The sequence below is a fragment of the Rhodamnia argentea genome, chromosome 6 (assembly GCF_020921035.1).
Source record: "Rhodamnia argentea isolate NSW1041297 chromosome 6, ASM2092103v1, whole genome shotgun sequence".
Classification (NCBI taxonomy): Eukaryota; Viridiplantae; Streptophyta; class Magnoliopsida; order Myrtales; family Myrtaceae; genus Rhodamnia; species Rhodamnia argentea.
The window spans coordinates 16400086-16422129 of record NC_063155.1 but is presented as its reverse complement, the minus strand read 5'-3'; the positions used below and the strand labels follow the sequence as shown (position 1 = coordinate 16422129).

At 39.0% G+C, this 22044-nt stretch overlaps 2 protein-coding genes across 2 annotated transcripts in view; both read left to right on the top strand.

Annotated features, from left to right (window-relative positions):
• Nucleotides 1–6520: 6520 nt before the first annotated feature.
• LOC115727849 (disease resistance protein L6-like) lies at nucleotides 6521–8585 on the top strand. Its single transcript, XM_048280006.1, has 2 exons — nucleotides 6521–7084; nucleotides 7455–8585. Exons 1-2 carry the CDS (start codon nucleotides 6597–6599, stop codon nucleotides 7777–7779), a joined length of 813 nt encoding a protein of 270 aa, XP_048135963.1. The 5' UTR covers nucleotides 6521–6596; the 3' UTR covers nucleotides 7780–8585.
• A 150-nt stretch (nucleotides 8586–8735) lies between these two features.
• The window catches only part of LOC125315378 (disease resistance protein RPV1-like), a 30449-nt gene continuing 17140 nt past the window's right edge, over nucleotides 8736–22044 (top strand). Inside the window, exon 1 of the mRNA XM_048280004.1 lies at nucleotides 8736–10744. Coding sequence (XP_048135961.1) covers nucleotides 8982–10706 — 1725 coding nt within the window. The 5' untranslated portion in view covers nucleotides 8736–8981 and the 3' untranslated portion in view covers nucleotides 10707–10744. The remainder of the gene's footprint in view (nucleotides 10745–22044) is intronic.

The window sequence follows — 22044 nt, the reverse complement described above, 5'->3', positions numbered from 1 at the left end:
GAATTGGAACTTGTGAAAAATAGCTACGTTGCTGAAAAAAAAAAAAACACCAATTTGGAAGATGTCGGATTGTCATTAGTCGAGTAGTTGGGCTGTTGCTTAGGCTAGGATGGTTTTCTCTCCGCTCACAACTTCAATTGGACAATCAGGTGCACAAGGAGCTACAAGACACGATAGCCCAGTTGGAAGTTGGAAGCCATACGCCATGAAATCAGAAGCATATCTTTCATGAATCCTGGCCCGTTAACTTGAAGGCTGGGGGATGATCCGAATACCACACTTCTGTCAGCAGTGGTAATTGTTGATGATTGTTTACTGAAGGCTGGTCGTTATAAATTTCTTTTAAGTGCTCTCATTTTTTCGAGAAAAGTATACTAGAAGTGTCATAACTTTTGTACGGCGTTCACTTGAGTGCCATAACTTTCAAAACGTTTACTTAAGTGCCTTAACTTTCAAAAATCGTTCACTTAAGTGTCTTGTTGACGTGGCAGAGAAGAACTCCGGTATACTTTCATCATTTTTATATGAAAACAAGTACAGTTGTTGTCCAGACTCATCTTTTAATGAAACTGCCGGTCCTTCAACTTTTGTTTGAATGTGTCAACATCACGTCTCGTTGAGCCATTGATTTAATAAGATCCTTAATTTTTTGTCCAATGTGCACAGTGATTCCTTATCTCTTCATTGATTATGTTGCCAACCTATTCTAAAATGTTCAATATCATCTTCATTTTAGTTATGACGAGGATGAATCTTTGTAATATCACTATCTCGTCTTTTTGGTTGTTAAGAATAATTGCTGAATTTTCCATGCTTTAGCTACTAATGTTGATATGATCCCAAACACTAATAACATGTGTGAGAAATGGAGGTTACACATAATTTTGTAGGTCACATTTTCAGTTCCGAGGATGAAGCTTTGGAGAGTTATCTAGAGGAACAATATATTGGTCCACACTATTTTCAGTTGCCGTGATTGAAATGCAGCATTTCAAATGTTTAACTATTTTGTACTGTGGGTACCTCATGTATATTAGAGGGCACTATGTTCCTCACACCAAAAAAAAAAACACGCACTTTTTTTTCTTTTTTATTTTTAGATTTTGCTTATTTTGAATTAAGTTTTGTCAAAGAGAGAAATTTCCAAGAAAATATAAGTCAACTCTGCTAGTTTACTACATCAAAGAATTTTGTCCTTTTTTCGTTACTATCGCCAAAATATTTTTATGCAGACAAATGAAAAAAAGACTTCAATGAAAAAGAAAAAAACAGAGAAGTTGTCGGCAAAAGAAAAGAAAGGAAAAGAAAAACAGAGTAGGTAGATTCTCGTGAAGGAGGTCAAAATGACAGAGGCAAAATATGCAGTTTCCCGATGAATGGCGGGCGATGGACGGCTGAGGACCGACAATGAGATTATTTTTCCTGCCGTCAATGCCCGATGAACGGCGGGCGATGGACGGCTGGACACCGACTGCGGTAGGCAGCCGAGCACAAACAATGCGAAGATTTTTTTTTTTTATATATCTGTTTATGTTCTAGAAATATTTCAAGACCAAAAAATTTGTTCTAGAAATTGAAAAATGAAATTGTATTAACAAACGGATTTCTGTTCCAAACCTGTTCCAGAAACAGATTTGGAAGAGAAACAGAGAAACATAATGATTATCATTCCAGTCCTAACTGTCATTCTAGAACCGCCTTACGCTTTTTAGCGCACCTTTTAAATGTGACGAATGGACAAGAATTTCCCAAACAATTTCGTAACCGCATGCCATTTCTCATTCGATCCTTCTTCGTTTCCGCATTCAACCATCAAATCCAAGTACCTAGCGATACTCCGGAGAAGGGAAAAGTACACTAGAAGTGCCATAACTTTCAAAACGTTCACTTAAGTGCCATAACTTTCAAAAATCGTTCACTTGAGTGCTACGTCGGAGCAAAATCGTTCACTTGAGTGCTACGGTAACTTTTCCGACGTGTCACGTCATCTTTCGACGTCTACGAGTAACTTTTCCGATATGCTACAATAACTTTTTCGGTGTCTACAATAACTTTTCCTACTGCCATGTCAACATGGCACTCAAGTGAACGATTTTTAAAAGTTATGGCACTTAAGTGAACGTTTTGAAAGTTATGGCACTCAAGTAAATGCCGTACAAAAGTTATTGCACTTCTAGTGCACTTTTCTCCTCCAGAGGACGAAGACCACATTTTTATCGTTTTCACACCTACAGCAACCAAAGATATTTCGCAATTACTTGTGTAGTGCATTCCGGTAATGTCCTAAAGGCTTTGAGTTTATCTCTCTCGCCAAGGTAACCCTTCAATGGAATCTCATCACCAGCTACGTAGACAGTCTCCGCCACGATCCACTACGAAAGACTTCGAATCCTAGAATCACTTTGTTGATGAATCGGCGCCAACTGCTGACTCATCTCCACCATGGACGAAAACCTCACGTGCCGGGACAGCACAACTAGTCCAAATCTTTGCCTTCGTAGCCCGCCGCCCTTCGGTGCATATTACACAAGGAACCACCCATCAGTGGGGGTAATCGATTCCCGGTCCTGTCCCATCTACGAATCGGGGATCGGACCGGAAGAGCCAATGTTCATTTTCTACGACCAGGTCGCACAAGTCCCAAGGCGGTCTAATGAAACTGGTGAATCATTAGCATAGGTGAGCAACATGGACTTTAGTTTTAATATGCATTAAAAATTACGTTTATAACCCACCACGGGCATGGCGCGTTTGGTGAGCTTTGAGCTCTTTGGCCTTAAGGCGTAAGCTGGTCGAAGGTTCATCCCAACGTGTTTCTCGGACTTAAGTGGGGGGCCCTTGCTGGTGGGCTGCGGGGCTTGCCTCCCTCCAGGTATAGTCGCCGTCGGGAAGGGTCTTCGCCGCTCTTCGGGTGGTGGTGAGTTGACCCGATTACGGCGGCGGATCCTCGGATTATCAAAAAAAAAAATTTTACGTTTATATAAGAAAAAAAATCAATGAATTATTAAGTTTACATTCAAAAAATTATAAAATAAATAATAAATAACCGGTCCGGTTCCGCTCGGGTGGTCTGATTCCCCCCAGGAACCGGGAATTAGACCGAAAATCACGGTTTCGATTTCAAGGAATCGGCAATTGGATCAACACCTTGGGAACCATATCGAACCGGCCAATTCGGTCACACCTAGGTAGTTTCCGGTTCGATCGGTCTATCTTGCTCACCCTTACTCATGGCATAAATAAGCGTACTCAAGTTGAACACCGGAGACAAGACTCGAATCGCCGCCATATGCCGCAGGTTGGTCAAGATCACATAATTGACCTAGTTCACGATTAATAGTCATCTTTTGATCCGTGCCAGATTCACGGTTCTGTCTGGCCTCGCTTCATCCTCGGGAAGATGACGTCAGCATCAAGCAACCATCGCACGCATTAATGCCATTCACCCCACATCACCCTAACAACATCTCATTAGAGCTGGTAATTTGTGTTTACATGTCATAATCGGGTTTTGTAATCACGTCACGTAATATATCCAAACGTGTGACCTGTCATGAAACTGGTTTGGGTTCCGATTTGCGGGTCAATAAGTTGAACCACCCTTTGAACTGCCCGGTCGATAAAGTTGGAAAATCTGATTTTTCTTTATGTTATATTCAAGTGTGCCCATCAGCACCAAAGGGAGCACTCGTGTTTAGATGCGTGTTGAGTGTATGAGTGAAAATAGCTATATCGAGAGAGTATGAGTGAAGATTATGCTCTAACAAGTTTTAAATTGCTAACTAACCTATCAAGTATTCTCACCTCGCCAAAATGGAAAAATAAAATCGTTGGCAACTTGGATTGAGAAACCACCCCTTTCGTCCATTTTATTTTTAGCAATTGCCCTTTGTGTTTTCGCCCAGCGTGATTCCAATCAATTTTCTCGCACTCGACAACTAATCTCGTGGGATTTTCATTTTTACTTTGAAGTGATGTATCTCTCTTTGATATGAAATAAAGATCTTCCTTTCGATTAAAAAAAAAAAAAAACACCAGTCATCCACTTGACTTACGCCGCCATGCCGTCGTAGCCGTCCACCACCGCGGCTGTTGGCGCTTTCTCTCACTGGGACGAAACTACCGCCACGAAGGGCTACCATAGAGCTAGTCACTCTTGCACTCTCTCTCTATCTTTCTCACACGTACATATCGCGGCGTTAGGTCATTTAATGTTAATCTTAAACGCATGCCTAATATCAGAAGTAGCGAAACAATCGAAATAAGGAAAAGCGCTCTTCCAATTATAAAAATTATTAGTGCTAAGAATATTAGTATTAGTCAAAATATTAAGCTATGAGACCAACTATAAACGACCTTTTAAATAAGTGAGTTATCAAGAAAAGTTTATTTGATTAGTAATAATTTTGCAATTTGATAATTAAGTGCTGAAATTATATGTACTGAATTTCAAGAGACAATTGTTTTAACTGTCGAAAATATTGAAAAAAATGTTGTCCAATAATAGTTGAATTTTGAGTGTTAGATAATGTTCTTTTGATAAATAGAGAATTAGTGAATATTATTGGTAGGTTTTTATTTTCTAATGTAATAGGAAATTTTTTCTTTTATGTCCGAATATCTTTATTTGAATGAAACAATAATCTCATCCTTACTCATCGAGTTAAATGATTTCAGGACATACTTCAATCATTTAAATCAACGATAGTTAAAACATCAAAAGACATAATTTTAAGATAAATGTTGCTCACATGCTAGCACCGCGTGTTTTGTATAAAACACTTATTAATTGAAATATTGTGGGTCGAAATAATGACAAGTCTTGTTAAACTGTCCGGCTAGCGGGCTTCCTAATTTTAATAAGCACTAAATACACTAAATTTTTATTTAGAGCACTTATTGGAGTTATGAAAGTGGCCTTAATATGCTCGAAATATTCTATAAATACCAACACCGATTTGGATATTGTTCAGGTTGAGTGCTGGACACCCCCTCTCTCTCTCTCTCTCTCTCTCTCTCTCTCTCTCTCTCTCTCTCTATTCACACACATAGTGAAACAGAGAGTGAAGGAGATGCTGGCAGCAGAGAATGGAAGAGACCCAAGATTGAAGGCCATCTCAGACGCCATAAGAGTCGTTCCTCACTTCCCGAAACCAGGTTAATTTCTTGCGGTTGCGTCTTCGTCTTCCTCATTCGTCTTGTCCAAACTCTTAACGGAGATCGTGTCCTGTTTCTTTGCTTGCACGTCGAAGGCATAATGTTCCACGACATAGCCACTCTGTTTCTTTGCTTGCACGTCGTGTTTATGTAGGGAAGTTTCGTGCAGAGGCCTGATTTTCTCTTGTTTAATTAACACTTAAAAAAAAACTAAGATTATTATCAAAGGGTGATATTGGGTTGTGTACCGTAAGAGCTTTACAACGAACGCCTAATTTGTCCAAATGGGACGACCGGATTGCTGGATGTATTGCCGCAAGGTATGCTCGATCCTATGGATGCTCACTTGTTCGATTTCCCCCAACATTTTTCTCAAATAAAATGAGCTGCAACTACAGCTCGAAGTGTGATTAAGGATAGAAAATTTAGTGATATGATTTTGAAGGCAGCAATGTCTACAATGGTTCCGTCTAACATATATGATGATTGGCTGAAGAGCATATCACGGTACACTTCTTTCGTTCATTTCGCTATAATCCTCAATGCTCTTTCTTCCTTAGCTTGCAGCTCTCCAATTTGATGTTATCACGCTCTTCGTGATACGGCTGGTGAGGTCGAGGGTCGCTCTCGCCTGGGTTAGTGTCGGCCAAGGGCAACGCTCGCCCTCGCCCGGGCCGGCGTCGGGCGACCCTTGCCAGATCCGGCGAACGCAACCCTGGCCTTGCCTGGGCCATGATCTCTGTTTGTGGCTCAACAATGGTTGGGGGAGAGGAGAGAGGAAAAAAAATAAATAAAAAATAAAAAATAAAAATTTTAAAAAATAAATAACGAAAATGTCCTTCGATCAATTTTCTTTGAAATAAAAAAGCCACTTGAAGTATTTATCTGAAACAAAGTTCATTTCACGATATTATTTGAAAAATGAGAGCACTTCAAAGCTCCATTTTTTTTTTGCAAAAAATATGACTTTTTTTTTTTGAAGTTTGGCTGAAACATGAAAAAAATATATATATTTCCCGTTATTTGGAAAGAAAATTTCCTAAAATATTTTCCCCAAATCTCTCCTTCAATCACACGTAACCCCACCCAAATTCCCCTCACCTCCAATCTCGCTTTCACTCAGACGTAACCCTACAGTCAAATCCTCCCAAGGATGCCATTACCCCTTCGAATTGAGCCGGAACGCGACCGATTTCTGAGGCAAACCACGATTCTCAGCCTCCTGATGCTGTGCTGAGATGATGCTTTTGAAAAAAATATTTTCAGCCTTATATCAATATATGGCCAGTCGCCTGAACTAGGCAGGCCATCTCCATAAAAACCGCTTTCCCAGTTTTTAGCGCAACTGGCTTCATTTTTCTCATCTCCAGAGCTTAGTATATTGAGAGCCCACGCTCACATCCAAGCACACCCAAAGCAAGCTTTCCTCAGATCCTACAATGGAGAGAGGGACGAATTCACGGGCATCCGTCGGACCTCCATACGAGGTTTTTCTCAATTTCCGAGGATCGGACACCCGCCATGAATTCACCGATTTTCTTTACCATGGCATGGTTGATGCCGGGATCCATGTCTTTAGGGACTCTGAATCCCTCCACGTTGGTAATAAAATCGGTGATGAGCTTCTACAAGCAATAGAACAGTCCAAGATCTACATCCCCATATTTTCCAGGAAATATGCTTCAAGCCGGTGGTGCCTCCGGGAGCTCGCACACATGGTCGAGTGCACCTCGAGATCAAATGAGGAAAAAGAGATTCTGCCTATTTTCTTGAAGGTGGAACCTCTTGATGTCAACCTCAGAACAAACTTATATAGAGAAGCCCTTTCAAAGCACCAGGAAAAGTTCGCCGCTGAAGTAGAGTCATGGGAAAACGCTCTCAATGAGGTGGGTGAGAAAAAGGGATGGAATTGGAAGAAAGGTGAAAGGTAAATATCCTAGACTTTTTACCTATTCAGTTTAATTGCGATATAGCTGGTGAAAATATAGTCTATTCATCTCACCAATCCTATGTAGTGTAAATTGTGGTCGTGGCCACTCCTGCTGTTGGCCACAGGTAATGGCCCATGTCAGCTCTATCGTGGCCACTCCTTCGGTCAATGGAGTTATTGCAGTGGTGGAGGCCGACGGTGATGGTGACTAAAATTGGGGGAGCGGAGGTAGATTGGGAAAATCTCGGTATTTTTGGCATCTAGATTATTTTACGTAATTTCTACTAATTGCAATGAAAATTGGGTCACGTAGGGTGTAGTTTAGCAATATAAATTTATCTTTAACATGGTTGTTGCGTTATGGCAGCCAAGTACATCTGTTACGGTCTGTAATTCAAACTGTATTGGCCAAGCTGAATGCCAGATATAAAAAGAATGTGACTGAAGATCTAGTTGGAGTTGATGATCATGTAGAAGCTATAATCAAATTGTTGGATGTGGAATCAAATGGTGTCCAGTTTCTCGGAATCTACGGAATGGGCGGGATTGGAAAAACAAACACTTGCAAAGGTTGTCTTCAACCAACTGTCTTCTCACTTCCAATGTTGCAATTTTCTTTCGGATGTTCGAGAGTCATCAGAACGACACGGTTTGGTATATTTGCAAGAAAAGTTGTTATCCAAGTTCCTTGACTCTGGTTGTGTCAACCAAATTCATGACGTGGACGATGGGATCAACATGATTAAGAGACTACTTTGCAATAGAAAAGTTCTCATTGTTCTTGACGATGTAGATGAGAAAAAGCAACTCAAAAGTCTAGCAGGAAAAGGTAACTGGTTCGGTTATGGTAGTAGGATTATCATAACTACTAGGGACCAAAGTGTCCTAATGATCGAGGGAGAAGCAACAAGTGAAGGCCTTGCAACAAAGCCTGCAAATGTTTCCACTTACGAAGTAGAGGAAATGAAATTTGATCATGCTCTTAAAATTTTTAGTAGGCATGCCTTTAGAAGAGACTCACCACCAGAGAATTATATCTTCCTTTCAGGAGACATGGTCTCTACTCTGGGAAAGCTCCCTTTAGCTCTTGAAGTTACCGGTTCATCCCTTTCCAGTAAATCCGAAGCATTTTGGGCAGACACTTTGAAGAAGCTAGAAAAAGCTCCTCCCATGGAAATCCAAAAAACATTAAAGATAACTTATGAAAGGCTAGATGATGCACAAAGGCAAATATTTCTTGATATAGCTTGTTTTTTTGTTGGTAAGGACAAAACCTACCCTTTCTACATGTGGGATGACTGTGAATACTGCCCACACAATGCCATTGAAGTCCTCTCTCTCATGTCCTTGATAAAAATCAAAGATGACAATACTTTTTGGATGCATGACCAAGTGCGAGACCTCGGAAGGGCAATCGTCCGTCAAGAGAATTCCAAATATCCCTTCGAGTGTAGCAGAGTTTGGAATCATCGGGAGGCCCTGCGAATTCTAAAGCGAAAAGAGGTAAAAAAAGGGAACAATAATTTATTTTCATGTGAATTGTTGTAGACTATTCTTGTAAAAGGAAAAATATAATCCGTATTAGCACTTGAAATTGTTTCCTTTGGACCGTCACAAGTGGACTTCTTGGCGTTTATTGTCGGGGAAGTAGGAAAATAGAAGCACTGTCAACAGGAAATCGTGGAGACATTGTAACGCATGAAGAAGTTACTAATTTGCAAAAGCTGAGGTTCTTTGAAACGAATGGGGCGTTCCTTGTCGGAGACTTCAATAACCTTCTCCCCAGTTTAACATGGCTTTCTTGGCGGTTTTGCCCTTTCGAGTTTGTGGCAACAAACTTTCGTCCGACTAATTTAGTCATTCTAAACCTTTCATGTAGCGGTATTTCTGAGGAATGGCTTGGCTGGAACCAAATCAAAGTATGCTACGAGTATCACTACTTGCATATGTTGTATCATTTCTTCTGCTTTTTTTCTGGATAGATTGTTTGTTAATGTATATAAATTATCAAATTGTTTGGCAGGTGGCGAGCAAGCTCAAAATACTAGATCTCAAGAATCGCAAATACTTAAGGAAAACACCTAATTTTTCTGCGTGGGAGTCCTTGGAGAGATTGATTCTTGAAGGCTGTCACAACTTAAATGAAATCGACCCATCCATTGGTAAATTAAAGCTCCTCACTACTTTGAACTTGAATGGATGTGAGTCTCTTCGAGAGTTGCCCGAAGAACTTGGATATCTAGAAGCTTTGATAGAAATTCTCATGCCTTGTTCGCCACGTATGTTTAAACTTCCAGAGACATTTGGTAATTTGAAGTCATTGTTGACCTTCGATGTATCTCATAGGCAAATTAGCAAGTTGCCATACTCAATTGGAGGGCTGGTGAAACTTCGGCGGTTGAATATATCTAAGTGTAGGATGATGAAGGAACTTCCGGACACAGTTGGGAACTTACAATCATTGGTCGAGTTGGATTTGTCATTTACATGTTTGGGTCACCTACCCGATTCAATTGGCAATCTAAAGCAACTGAAAGTACTTAGAATGAGCCACATAAGTAGCATAACAAAATTACCCAGTATGATTGGGCTGGTGGAGAAGCTTGAAGAGTTATACGCTAATTATTGCTGGAACTTGACCGGCAAAATCCCCGAAGAAATTGGACTTCTATCCCGTTTGAGGATCCTAGACTTGTCATACACATGTATATCTGGATTACCCTCCACGGTGAGTCGCCTCTCTAGTCTCCAAATACTTAACCTAGAAGCATGTCCTGAGCTTAAACAATTGCCGGAGCTTCCCCCAAGTTTGACTTGTGTAAGATGGACCACTGATACTGTCAAGTTCTTCGAAGGCGTGCAATTTGTGCTGGGGAGTGTCACTGCTCTTCACACTACCATCATTCTCCTTTCTCTGCTGGAAAAACTATCATCGTCCCCCAAAACCACGTATTTCCTCCCCTGGCTCCCTTCTAGTTTAAGAGAGTTAGAACTTGGAAATCTATCGATTGGACAATCATTCGATTTTTCCAGAATGGAGAACTTGTTGATGTTGCGAGTAGACAGTTGTTGGATGCCGGGTAGATTTCGTGCCAATAGGCTGAAGCCCCAAAAAAGAATGCTGGATGCCCCGTTTCAGTTGAGAATGGAAAGTTTGAGACATTTAGAGATGCGTAGGTGTGCGTTGACCTCAAAAGTACTTGATCTGTCGTCCATGAAGAATCTGCAAGAGGTACATTTGCTTGGATGCAAGTGGTTGGTCGAGATTCGCGGCCTTGAAGATTTGGGATCCCTTTGCTCCCTATCTGTCGTGGAATGCAACTCCTTGGGAAGGTTGTCAGACTTATGGAAATTGAGAAAGCTAAGGAAGCTCAGGGTTGGAGAATGTCCAAAGCTAAGAAGCTTGGAAGATATAAACCACTTGAAATCTTTGCGGAAGCTATGGATTCACGATTGCAGGTCGTTGGAGAGTTTGGCCAACACCTCAAATCTGGATTTAGAATGTTCCACAGTCGAACGTTGCGAGCGGTTGGCCGACCGGGACCGGAACAGTTATTGCAGATGTCACAATAACAGAGATTCAGCGCTTGCCGAACGCGACCACACTGGGTATTTTTGAGCCAGTGATGCTGAACCCGGCCTGATGAAGTCTGGCAAGTAAGTACGATGTGTAAGGGAGTCGGAACAAGTTTGATTGTTGGGCTTAGTGTGGTCCTCTTGTTTTTCGGTTTTGTTTTTGTTTTCTTTGAAATTGAATCCGGATGGTGTGCAGAAGGTTTTCCCATGACAAATAGTGGTATCAAGTGCGACCCATGGAGATTGAAAGCCCATTTGGAGATGAAGGAGACAAAGAGTAGTACGTTGAGAAGCTCCGAACAATGACCTCGTCATTGGGCGGATACCACCTTGTTGTAATCCTAGAGTTTCCGTCCAGCATGTTCTTGTGTAGCGTCTGCATTCTTCGGACTTTTCATTTCGTTGCACCCACAGGTAATCAGTCTCCTTCAATTAGGAAACGTATGCTCTGTTTTCTCGTTATTTTAGATATGAAGCAGAGGCCGAGAGCTCTATCTACTGCCTGGGTGAAAGCTAGCTGCGATGGAGGGTCTATTAATTATTTGAACTTACTGCGTTGCCTCTGTAAAAATCCGGATGTGAGTCATCGCTTTGCCTTCACATCCTAAGCTCCCCTGCCACATAGTTTATCACTTGTTTGATGAAATGCCTGAGCTAGGTCAGTGTGTTTTTCGATTCAGGCCTTGGCGGAAAATTCCCTTCCCTACTAAATTGTTGATCGAATTTTGTCATATATGCCTATTTTGAAGGATGTTCAAAATAAAAAAATCATGGTGGCCGAGATACATTTCATTTGTTTGATAGAATTTCTGATCTAGATCCATGCGTGTTCGATTACGTAATGTTGGCCGAGAGCATCACGTATGAAATTGAATCGATCCTAATGTGTTTCCTGCCGAGTTCTTACCAATCCAAATTGATTTCTGTATTTGTACTCTCATTTCTGAACTGATCCGGTTTAGATGTGCTTAAATTGATTCCGTTGTTACGTAATAAATGCTGAAGCCCCGTACTGATCATGTTCATTCTATTGCGCAACATGGAGTTTCTGAATATGCTCGCATATCATTTTGGCATCTTTTGATTCTTGTCTGTGTGTTCATAGGAAAGTGTCATAGTTCTCGGTGTAAACGGCGAATGTATGATTGAACCGAATTGTTCAGCGCATTGCATTAGCATTACTGATACACTCATTATATGCACATGTACCGATATGTTGATTCTAGAGGTGTCAAAATGGGTCAAGGACTCATATATTAATCCACATTTAAGGGAGTGAGTCATAAATAGATTGCTTAACAAGCTTATATGGGTCATAAATAAGTCACTTAATAACTTAATGGGTTTTACATGAATTTTAAATGGATCTTAAATGGTTACCTTACGGATAGTAAATGGGTTCATTAATATAACTATCTTAAGTGATTCATAGATAGATTTTCTGAATATTTTAAAATTTGAATTTTTGTTATTTTATTATTATATTATTATATTATTCTTTTTTTCTTTCTTTTCTTCTTTTTTCTTTTTGATCCTACCTCTACTAGCCGGTGACGGCCATCGATGAGTTTGTGCTTGCCTGATCATTGTCGGGAATCGAGCTCGTCCTCGCCTAGATTTTGCCGAGAATCGAGCTCGGCGAGCTCATCCTTGCCTGGATCTTGTCAAGAATTGAGCTCATCTAGATTGGCATCGGGCAAGCTTGAGCTCATCAGGATCGGTTGCGCTGGTGGCTGGTTGCTGAGGCACGGCAATGGCTAAGGAAGGAGGTAGAAGGAAAAGAGAAGAAAAAGAAGAAAAGTAACAAGAAAAAGAAGAAAAAGAAATAAAAACAAAGAAAAATTCGGATAAAAATATTCATTTTAAAAAAGAAATAAAAAAATTGTACTTTTCTAAAAATAACGAAAAATTCAGATTTTTATAAATTAAAAAAATAGTCCACAATTAGCAACATATATTTGTTAAAAAATTATAAGAAATAAATAATTTTAGATTGGATTAAATATAGAAGTGCTTTAGTAATATGGATCAGATTGAGTATGAAACGGGTCGGATATGAGTCAGGAAATTTGCACTACATATAAATAGATCATAAACGGGTTAATGTGTCAATTTGGGTCGAACCATTTAGGACCCGATCCAAATCCAACCCGACTCACCCATTCGACAAGTCTAGTTGATTCTAGGCCAAGTCTCCTATGATAATTTTGCATTTGCTTTTGGTTGGTTCATGTTATTTCACTTGCTTGAGAGCCTTCTCCTACTCAATTTGCTGACCTTATATAGGCGCGCTTACGTTGTATGATTTCGATTCGGGTTTTAACACCCTACACTTTTTCCGTGAATGAAATTTGGACTTGTTGGAGCGTGTCTGAATCTTGCTTTCCTTATGCCCGAGCGGAGAAGAACTCTATTTGTGACGTCAATTTGTTCTTCGCTCATTTACTTCATATCTTAATTAGTCACATTGATACATGATGACCATCATTTTCTGTGTTTAACCAATTTATATGTCACGATACGTTGCTGCTATGCATTGGTCAGCTAGATATTCTCACCCACACATCTTTCGAGCCAAAAGTGGGTATATACATGGGCAATGAACCTTATGTCAATTGCCCACAATGAAGTGCTAATATACAGTTGATTGCCTAGTAATTTTGGACGTCTCTTGTAATTAATTGCACGGGCGAAGTGGTGATAACGCATGCAATAAATTGCTGGTAAGAGACGATTGTGATATTTGGGGGGTCTTGGTCTGATTTAGATGTTAATTGGATGATTCTTAAGCTTGCTTAAACATAGGTTGTAGTCTATTTCATTTAGTATAGCTTAGCATAGTTTACTTTGAATAACGGATAGGCTTGCAAGGACATGGTAATAACGGCCCATGTATTCCCTATGCATGATGGAATTGTTTTTCTTTTTCCCATGTATTCACTGAACTTCCCATGTGAAAAGCATCACATCCTGGTCCTTTTTGAGATGATTTCCCAATCAGCCCGTGCAAAGTAGATTAGATTATGATGCAGATGCACAGCAAATAAGTTGGCCACTTTGTATAAATTGAAATGAAAAGTTACTAAATGCTGCTAATGTTTGTCGTTCGTTTTCTGTTTCTTTTTGGTTGGCGAGTGTGTTTGTGTGTGAAAAGGAACTGGAGTCAACCAAGGACCATGATTGGTTCTCCAATTAGAACTCATGTGTTCTGGTGCCAATAGCCTTTCACTGTCGAATAATTTCCACCTTTCAATTTTTTCTCGTTAAGATACCAAGGAAAGGAGAGAAACACAAAGAACAAAGAAAAGGAGAGGACAAGATGTAAAATTGAAAAACTCACAACAACATAGTAATAAATTACAGTTGCTTGATCAATTGAGGAATTACAGTTTTATTTTATCAATTGAGAATTTGGATTTTGCAGGAACAACCAACCAGGTCTCGATCTCGCCATCGGTGGAGCTCAAGCGTCGGGAATCCAACATAGCTCCAACATGGAATCTTTAGGCACTTTCCACGTCTCGTATTTTTACACCTGAATTTCATTAACAGCAAGCTCGAAACGTGGTTGTAATTGCTTCGTGATGGCCAGCTTTATTAGTCATCGCCTTAAATCTTTCAACTAATAAACACCTCTCTCTCTCTCTCTCTCTCTCTCTCTCTCTCTCTCTCTCTCTCTCTCTCTCTCTCTCTCTCTGCGTCGACAACGGCTGGTATCAAACTTGACATCAAACTATTGTCGATAGATGCCAGAAATTCTCAAGCATCCACGCCCATATTGTCGACGGCTGGTATCAAACTTGACATCAAACTATTGTCGATAGATGCCAGAAATACTCAAGCATCCACGCCCATATTTTCGAGTCAAGCCATTGGCAAAGACGAGAGAGAGAGAAGGCATTTCAAGTGATAGTTGTACCACTCAATAGTGATGGACATCCATATTGCATGGGTAATGAGGATTGATCGATTAGGACACATCATGTGACCGGCTCATAGAACACATTCCCACAATTGAGGATAGTTTAATCTTTTAGATAATTTTTGTCTAAATATAAGCATTGCTGTAAATGTCAAAAATGGAAAAATTATGCAAAAAAAGTCCTAAATTTATTGGACTTATGCTAATTTAGTCCCAAACCTTTCAATTTGGCCATTCGAGTTTTCAACTATGAACAATTTGTCAATTAAGTCATTCCAGCCAATTTTGATCGAAAATCGTTGACAAACAAAATCAGAATTTTTCATATTAGTCTAATGGTCCATTTATTTATTTTTTGATAACCGAGGTGTCCGGGCCAACTTACGCGCACCTCAACTATTCCTCGAGAGAGACTAGCATAGTAACCCACCACCATGGCCCCTCACTTAAATCACAAGTGCTCAGCTGGGGAATCGAACTTGGGACTAGTGCGTCTAACCACACAATCCCAAGTGCGCCCTAACCAACTGAGCCACCCATGGTTGGGTCGATCCATTTATTTGTTAAACCAGAAAATGACAATATTGATCCTCAGCAGGAGGCAAAATCTAGCTACCTTTCCATGTTACTCCTTTTAATAGAACTCTCGTGCCACGGAGGAATTATTCCGTAAATCTAATGTATGTGCGGCATTAAATTTGGACCATAAAATGAAGGATATAATGTAAACCTCAAGAAACTCATGATCAACATAAGCAGAGCAAGTAGAGGAGAAGAAAACGGATTTTCCGAATTAGGACAAAAACGGAAATTTGACGAACTTTATTAGGTGGCCGATCTTGGCTATGCTGATGTATATTCCAAGCAACATATGGCTTCCACATATCAATTTCAACTAGCCTCAAGCCCTTTATGAGACTAGCGTTACGTGTAGTATATTCCTGTGTTCACATTCATGGATAATGACCTGTATCGACCCGTTCTTATCAATTTGAAGGGGAAAAAGTATAATTTATAGAAAAGTAACATTACCACGTATGTCATTTAGAGTCAATAGACAAAGTGACGAGTTTGATGTATACCGATTTTAAATAACATTGTCAGACATTTAGATTTCTTAAAACACCCCAGAGAATGAATTTCACTATAAAACGCAAGTTTTGATACGATGATATACTTTAATTGGACTTTTTGTTGTCGCATCAGTTAACAATTTTAAGTTTATACAATATTTTCACGAAAAACAACGGTTAGTATAGTCTTGCAATGCAACTAAGCTAAAGCAAGATAGTGGAAGACTTCGACTTGCTTTCCATCGCCAGTCTTCTTTTTTCCCCTTTCCTTTTGCGTAGCAATTCAAATTATCAGCACATTTCATCTGAATGATAATCTAAATTATTAGCATTTACATGCTTCTAAAAATTGAGACGAATATGTAAATGCCATCCAAACCATATATAAGGTGAACATCTCACTTACTGCTATGGAATAGCGATAGGAACAATAGTGTTATCATCGACTTTTATTTTCTGAACTATGTAGAAAGAGATGATCCTTAGCCTAGAAATTAACACTTTAGAAAGTAAGATGAATAATATAAAACCGGACTTACGGGAAAGAAGGTAAGAGAAAAAAGAGTTGTTTGTCATTGTTGGAATATATAAATATTAAATCATATCTTCATTTAACAGCTTAAGCTTTTAGAATAGTTAGCAATATGTCTTGCAAAATTTCACAGGGTATCAAAGCAAAAAGTCCTAATTTAAATGTTCCAGGTTTATATCCGCCTCCCAAATAAATATTTTCACATTTTAGGCGCAGGCCAACTTGAAGCATATGCGTAAGGAATATCGTTATAATATTCGAATATAAAATCACACGTTTATCTAATCATTTAAATTTCTAAAACAATTAGCGATGATTTCACAAAATCTCACCATCATATAAGATATATATATATATATATATATATTTTTTTTTTTTTTTTTTTTTTTTGAGTTCAAACGTAACATGCACCACATAACTTACGTGTTTGAACTAATTGTTCTCCCTCCCTTCCTTTGTCTTTGGGGGCATCATGATAGATGTTGACCTTTTTTCCTTCAAAACGTAGATACTAGCATGAGCATGCCACGTAAAGAGAAATATCCCACGAACCACCAATTTGATGTTGCGCTTCACTGCGGCGACAACATGTTTGTTGTTGACTCATGAGTCCTTGAGAATTATGGGACATTAACATTTTCACTGCGGCCATCAGATCAATATGACCTGTTTAATGTCAATAGACAAATTAAAGAATTTGATGTATACTGAATTTAAATACTATTATCGGACATCTAGATTTTTTAAAACACTTAAGAAAAACAGCTTCCCTACTCTACCCTAACAAAAATATTTTGTCCCACAAAAAATCATCAATTTTATATTCAGTTCTAGCTCTACCGTAAACGTTTTTTTTTTGTCCCATGTAAAATTCCGCAATTTTAGATTATGTCCCAATTTGATAATCCAGTCTCAATTTTTCTCTAAAAGTTTCTCAATCTCATGAAAAATTATCAACCTTTACTTTAGTCACAAATATGTCCTATTAACCTTCTGTCCAAAATTCCAACCAAGAGATGAAAAGCTCCCAAGCATGAGTTGTTTGAGCGTCCCGAGCCCCGAGAAATGGAACACTCTTGAGCACGAGATATTGAAGACTAAGTGCAAAATCGAAGTTCTCCCTGCGAGATGAAAGGAAGACTCTCCTAAAAATAAGAGCAATTGAAGAAAGCCAACACTAATTGCTCTAGTTTTTACCCGAATTTCAGATCCAATAAGAGGTTTGGGCTCATATGAAACTTTATCTCTAAAAAACGTTTTCTTGGATTTGAATTTTGTTGGAAAACTATAGCAATAACGTGAAAATTCCATATAAGATCACTAATGACGATTTTGGATGGAGGATTAATGGGAGCAATTAACTAAAAAATTGAAACTGAATTTAAAGCTGGAGTTTTTCTACGAGAAAAAAGAAAAAAAGGTTAGAGTAGACTTAAGACTGGGCCTAAGTTCAGGGTAGAATTGTAATTAAATCTAAAGTTGAGTTTTTTTTATGGGACAAAAAAAAATCACAATAGAATTGACACTAGATTAAGTTTTTTTTAGGATGCTAGGCCTAAAAAAAAGATGTGCAACTTAATGCTGAGTTCCACTGTGAAATAAAAGTTTCGATACAATTGTTATATTGTGATTGATTTTCACTGCTTTTTGCTCCCAAGTCTTTTCCTCCTTTTTCCCCTTTTCCTTTCGAGTTGGTCTTGTGACGCAGGGAAGCAATATTTGAAACGCTTTTTCAAAGAGTTGACTGAAATTTGATAGAATGAATCGAGAACATTACATAAGATGGACGTCTTTTATCTAGAGAGAACTCCTTTAGGGAATTAAAAATATCATAAAATAATATAATGAGAACCAAATCAAAACAGAAATCAAATTAAATATTGCAATCAGATATCTCGCAAAGTTACCTAAAATTGAAAAATGCCTAAAAACCCATCTAAACGAATCCAAAATGCGAAAATACGACGTCGATCACTGTATACAAATGAGTATTGAACAGCAACCCATTTCCATGCAGCCGATTAAATTTGAGTGCATTCTGAACTCGCCAACCCCAAGTGCACATTCGCGATGGGTTCGTCCTAATTTCTGGCGATCGCATTTTTTCAAAAAATTATACGCCAACTGTTCTACATCGTCTTGTCGGCTTTTGCCTTCATCTTTTTTTTTTTTCTTTTTTTTTCCTTTGCAATTAACCAAAAGCAAAGATGGCGGAAGACATTTTGGCTTTTGCCTTCCACATTTCTGAATGATGGTGACACCCACCTCGTTTAATATGCTTTTTCCTGGGCCCCGCTGATTGTATGACGAGGTTTGCCTTGGAAGCAGGTATTCGCATCGGACGGCTGATGATGATTCCATCAAGAGTTGTACTTGATGCAGATGCAAAGAATGATTGGATTTTTTTAAAAATCATTCAATTATATGATTAAAATAAAGAAAAGCTCAAAAATCATCTTCGTTTTGTATCCCGATTTCGCTTTGTATCCTCTATCTTGAAGGCTTTGGCTCTCAGTTTGAATTTGTCGTTAAATGTATGGGACATAGAAACTTTCATGACGAGAACCCATTGATTGACCAAGGGAAACTTCTAGGAAGCTTCTAGAGTGGCTCATAGAAGGCGTTCTATTTTTTCGACGCACCTTCTGAGCGAGACTAATGGACGAGAATTTCCTAAACAATTTCGTACCCCGCGTGCCATTTTTCTATTCAAGCCTTCATTTTACATCGTGTGAAAACCAAATGCATGACTATTAATTGTTCTTGCTATAAAACCAAAATTTTATTGCTATGTAACCAATGTGGCCCTCTGTGGTATCATGACGTTTTGAAATTAAGTAATCAGGACTTGAAATTACACTTGAAATCATGCTAATTGGGGAGATATCGGCTAGTCCTATCAAGTTACATTGGTTTCTATTTGCCTTTTGTCTTTTCGTGTGAGGTAGAAGAAATCCCGTCGAATGTTCAATCCAAAGATCTCATTGGATACTTTAAAGCCGAAGGACCAAGAGTTCCTAGGAGAAGCTAGCTAAGTCTAGAGGCTTTCGCTTCTGCTTAATCTTATGAAGCATGCCCATTTTATTAAAACGACCGATAGCAAGATCTTGACTTATCCAGTTAATATGGAAGAAATAATAGAAATTTACAATGCTGGATGTCATCATGCCATCTAATTTTGGCCGGCGCACATGATACACTCTTTCTGGTTGACTATCTTTCATCCTACTAAACATGCACCTCTTTTTGAAAGTTTTTTAAGTTAATAAGGCTTTATTGATTGCTCCAATTATTCCCACTCCACATTTTTAGTATGAGATTCTCTTAATTTCCGCTTTAGATGTGCACTACATATTCTCTCTCTCACGTATGACTCTATTAAACCGGGGCCAACCATTGGCAATTGATACGTGACCTCCTCTTTCAAGAATCGTTGAATACTTCTTTTTATCACAAATGTTAGATTGGATAAAAAAAAATTCACGTTAAATGCGCACTAAAAAAGGAATGCCTCAAAATATTCTTATCTATTCTAAAGAAAAAAAAAAGCAAAAACCTTTGGTGCGTCAGAAATTGGTTTGTATTACTGACTTTCAAGCCTTTTATTATTGTTATTATACTTTAAATGATTTAAAGGAAACGATCACACCGAGCATTCAAATGATCCAAGTGGAATAAATGTCTTGCAAAAAGAGCCTAACTAACTAATAGAAGCTTCACATGAACCCACGACGCCCAATAAATTTGGCTTGTAATCTATTATAATATAGCTAGAGTAATTAATAAATGATCTTATTTTAATGTTTACGAATCGTAACTTAGGAAAGGAAATGTTAATCTCTTTCCAAACCTTTGTAAAAAAAAAATGAAAATTCTTGGTCAATAGCAATTACTGATCCTGGAAAAGTTGGACAGGAGCACCATGTTCCCGTGATAAAAAGTCCTGTCCTCATCATTTTTGTGAATATCCGTCACTTGTGATTTGCGTTGGCCAGGTGGTCCAATTACCAAGTGATGAATTCTGTCCTCACAATTCCTAAATATCCTCCACTTTGGTTTGAGTGGCCACGTGGTCCAGAGGAAGAGAGAAAGAGAGGGGATTTAGTATTTAGTTATTCTAACAATTGAATTGTTGAGCTAAGTACGTGCTGTTGAAATTATGTCTCGAGTTTTGAGCTCGAATGAAATCCGACGATGTATTGTGTGGATGCTCTAGCACGTGAAAGAACGAAAAAAAAGATTGGCGCATGTATTCGCCGGTGGATATGTGTTCACATGAAAGAAAGAGAAAAGGGGAAAGTGCAATCTTTGACTTTGATCGAATTATATGGATATTTGTTCACAGTGGACTCCTCGAAGATGACGACAATGAGAGAAATAAAGAAGAAAAAAAGAGAAGATAAGATTTGCTTTCTTGAAAAAGGTTGCGTGCAAGAAAGGAGAAAGTCATTTGCCCATCGGATCTCCAGATTTTCTCTTGCGGTCCTTCTCCACATTATATGGACGGCGAGGAACGACATATTATTCCGTGGTAAGCCTCTTTTTGTACCGGGTATGACCAAGCACCTTATTAAGGTCGTTAGGGACAAAGCTACTTCTCTAGGAAGCATTGCCGACCTCCCCCTCAACTGGCGATTGCAGCAAAGCTGGGGCTTCTCCACCACCATCTTTGAGGTTCGGTCTTAGCTACTTAGTCCTTTTTGTACCGGGTTGCCTACTGTTTTGGCCGGGTAGTCCTTTGGTTTCTTGCCCGTTTTGCTTGTCTTTTGGCCGAATGTTTGGCCTTTGTGATTTTCAGCTCTAGTCCATGTACATATTTTGCGCCGCATCACCTTTGACCCCCCTAGGACAACTTATGTCCTAATTGGGTCAAGGTCTTTGTGTCCGGCCTCTTTTGTTACCTAGCAGTTTGATAAGTCTATACATACTTACCTTACCAAAAAAAAAAAGAAAGGAGAAAGTCCAAGTTTTGGATGTTGACCGTGTACATGGATTTCCTAATCCTAGTCCATGTTGAGTCGGCCAACGAACGTCCCTTCTTGGAGGTATATTTATCATTCGTGAACTTGGCCATTGTAGATTGCATGAAGTCTTGAAGCGCCGGTTGTTGATCCAACGAAGAGGAACTTGAAGCGCCGTTTGTCGAGTGCTTGCTCGTGGGATTTATTCCGTGAAATTACATCAAATATTCAAGTGTCAAAGCTGATCAAATCTTGCGAGTCTAAGATTTGTGTTAATTCATTTGCGAGATTGAGAGATTATTTCGTTAGGAATTGAGGGCTAAACACTATGTGCGTTCTTGGATGTAATTGGAGCTTGGAAAATACTGAGAGTGTTTGAGCAACTCAAGTGTGGTTTGTAATCTCCGTGTATCGCTTGATTTATAGTGAAATTCGTTGCTGCTCTTCCTATGGACGTAGGTCTCTACGACCGAACCACGTACATCTAGTGTCCGATTTATTTTATTGTTCGATCGTTTGTTCCGCGCAATACATACACATCGAGCTTCATTTAAGAGAGCTTTATTATGGCTTTCTTACATACCGAGGACATATTATTAACCGTTTTTCTCTTATGAATATTGATATTAGGTGCACTTTAAAAATGTTTCCAGAAATTAAGGATTTTTCCACGTTCTACCATCGATAGATTATACTGTGGATTTGTTCGATTTTTAGGAACCATGAACACAAATTCTCCAATTTCCAAAATTTTGCATGTTTAAATTGCCGCCCTTGTCCCTGTTTTCTTAAATTGTTAACTACATACCCTAAAACGGGGTACGAATTTGTCACATTTGACGTGGGATATTGATCATTTTTGCTAAAGAGCCCTCTTGCTCGTGATTGTTCAC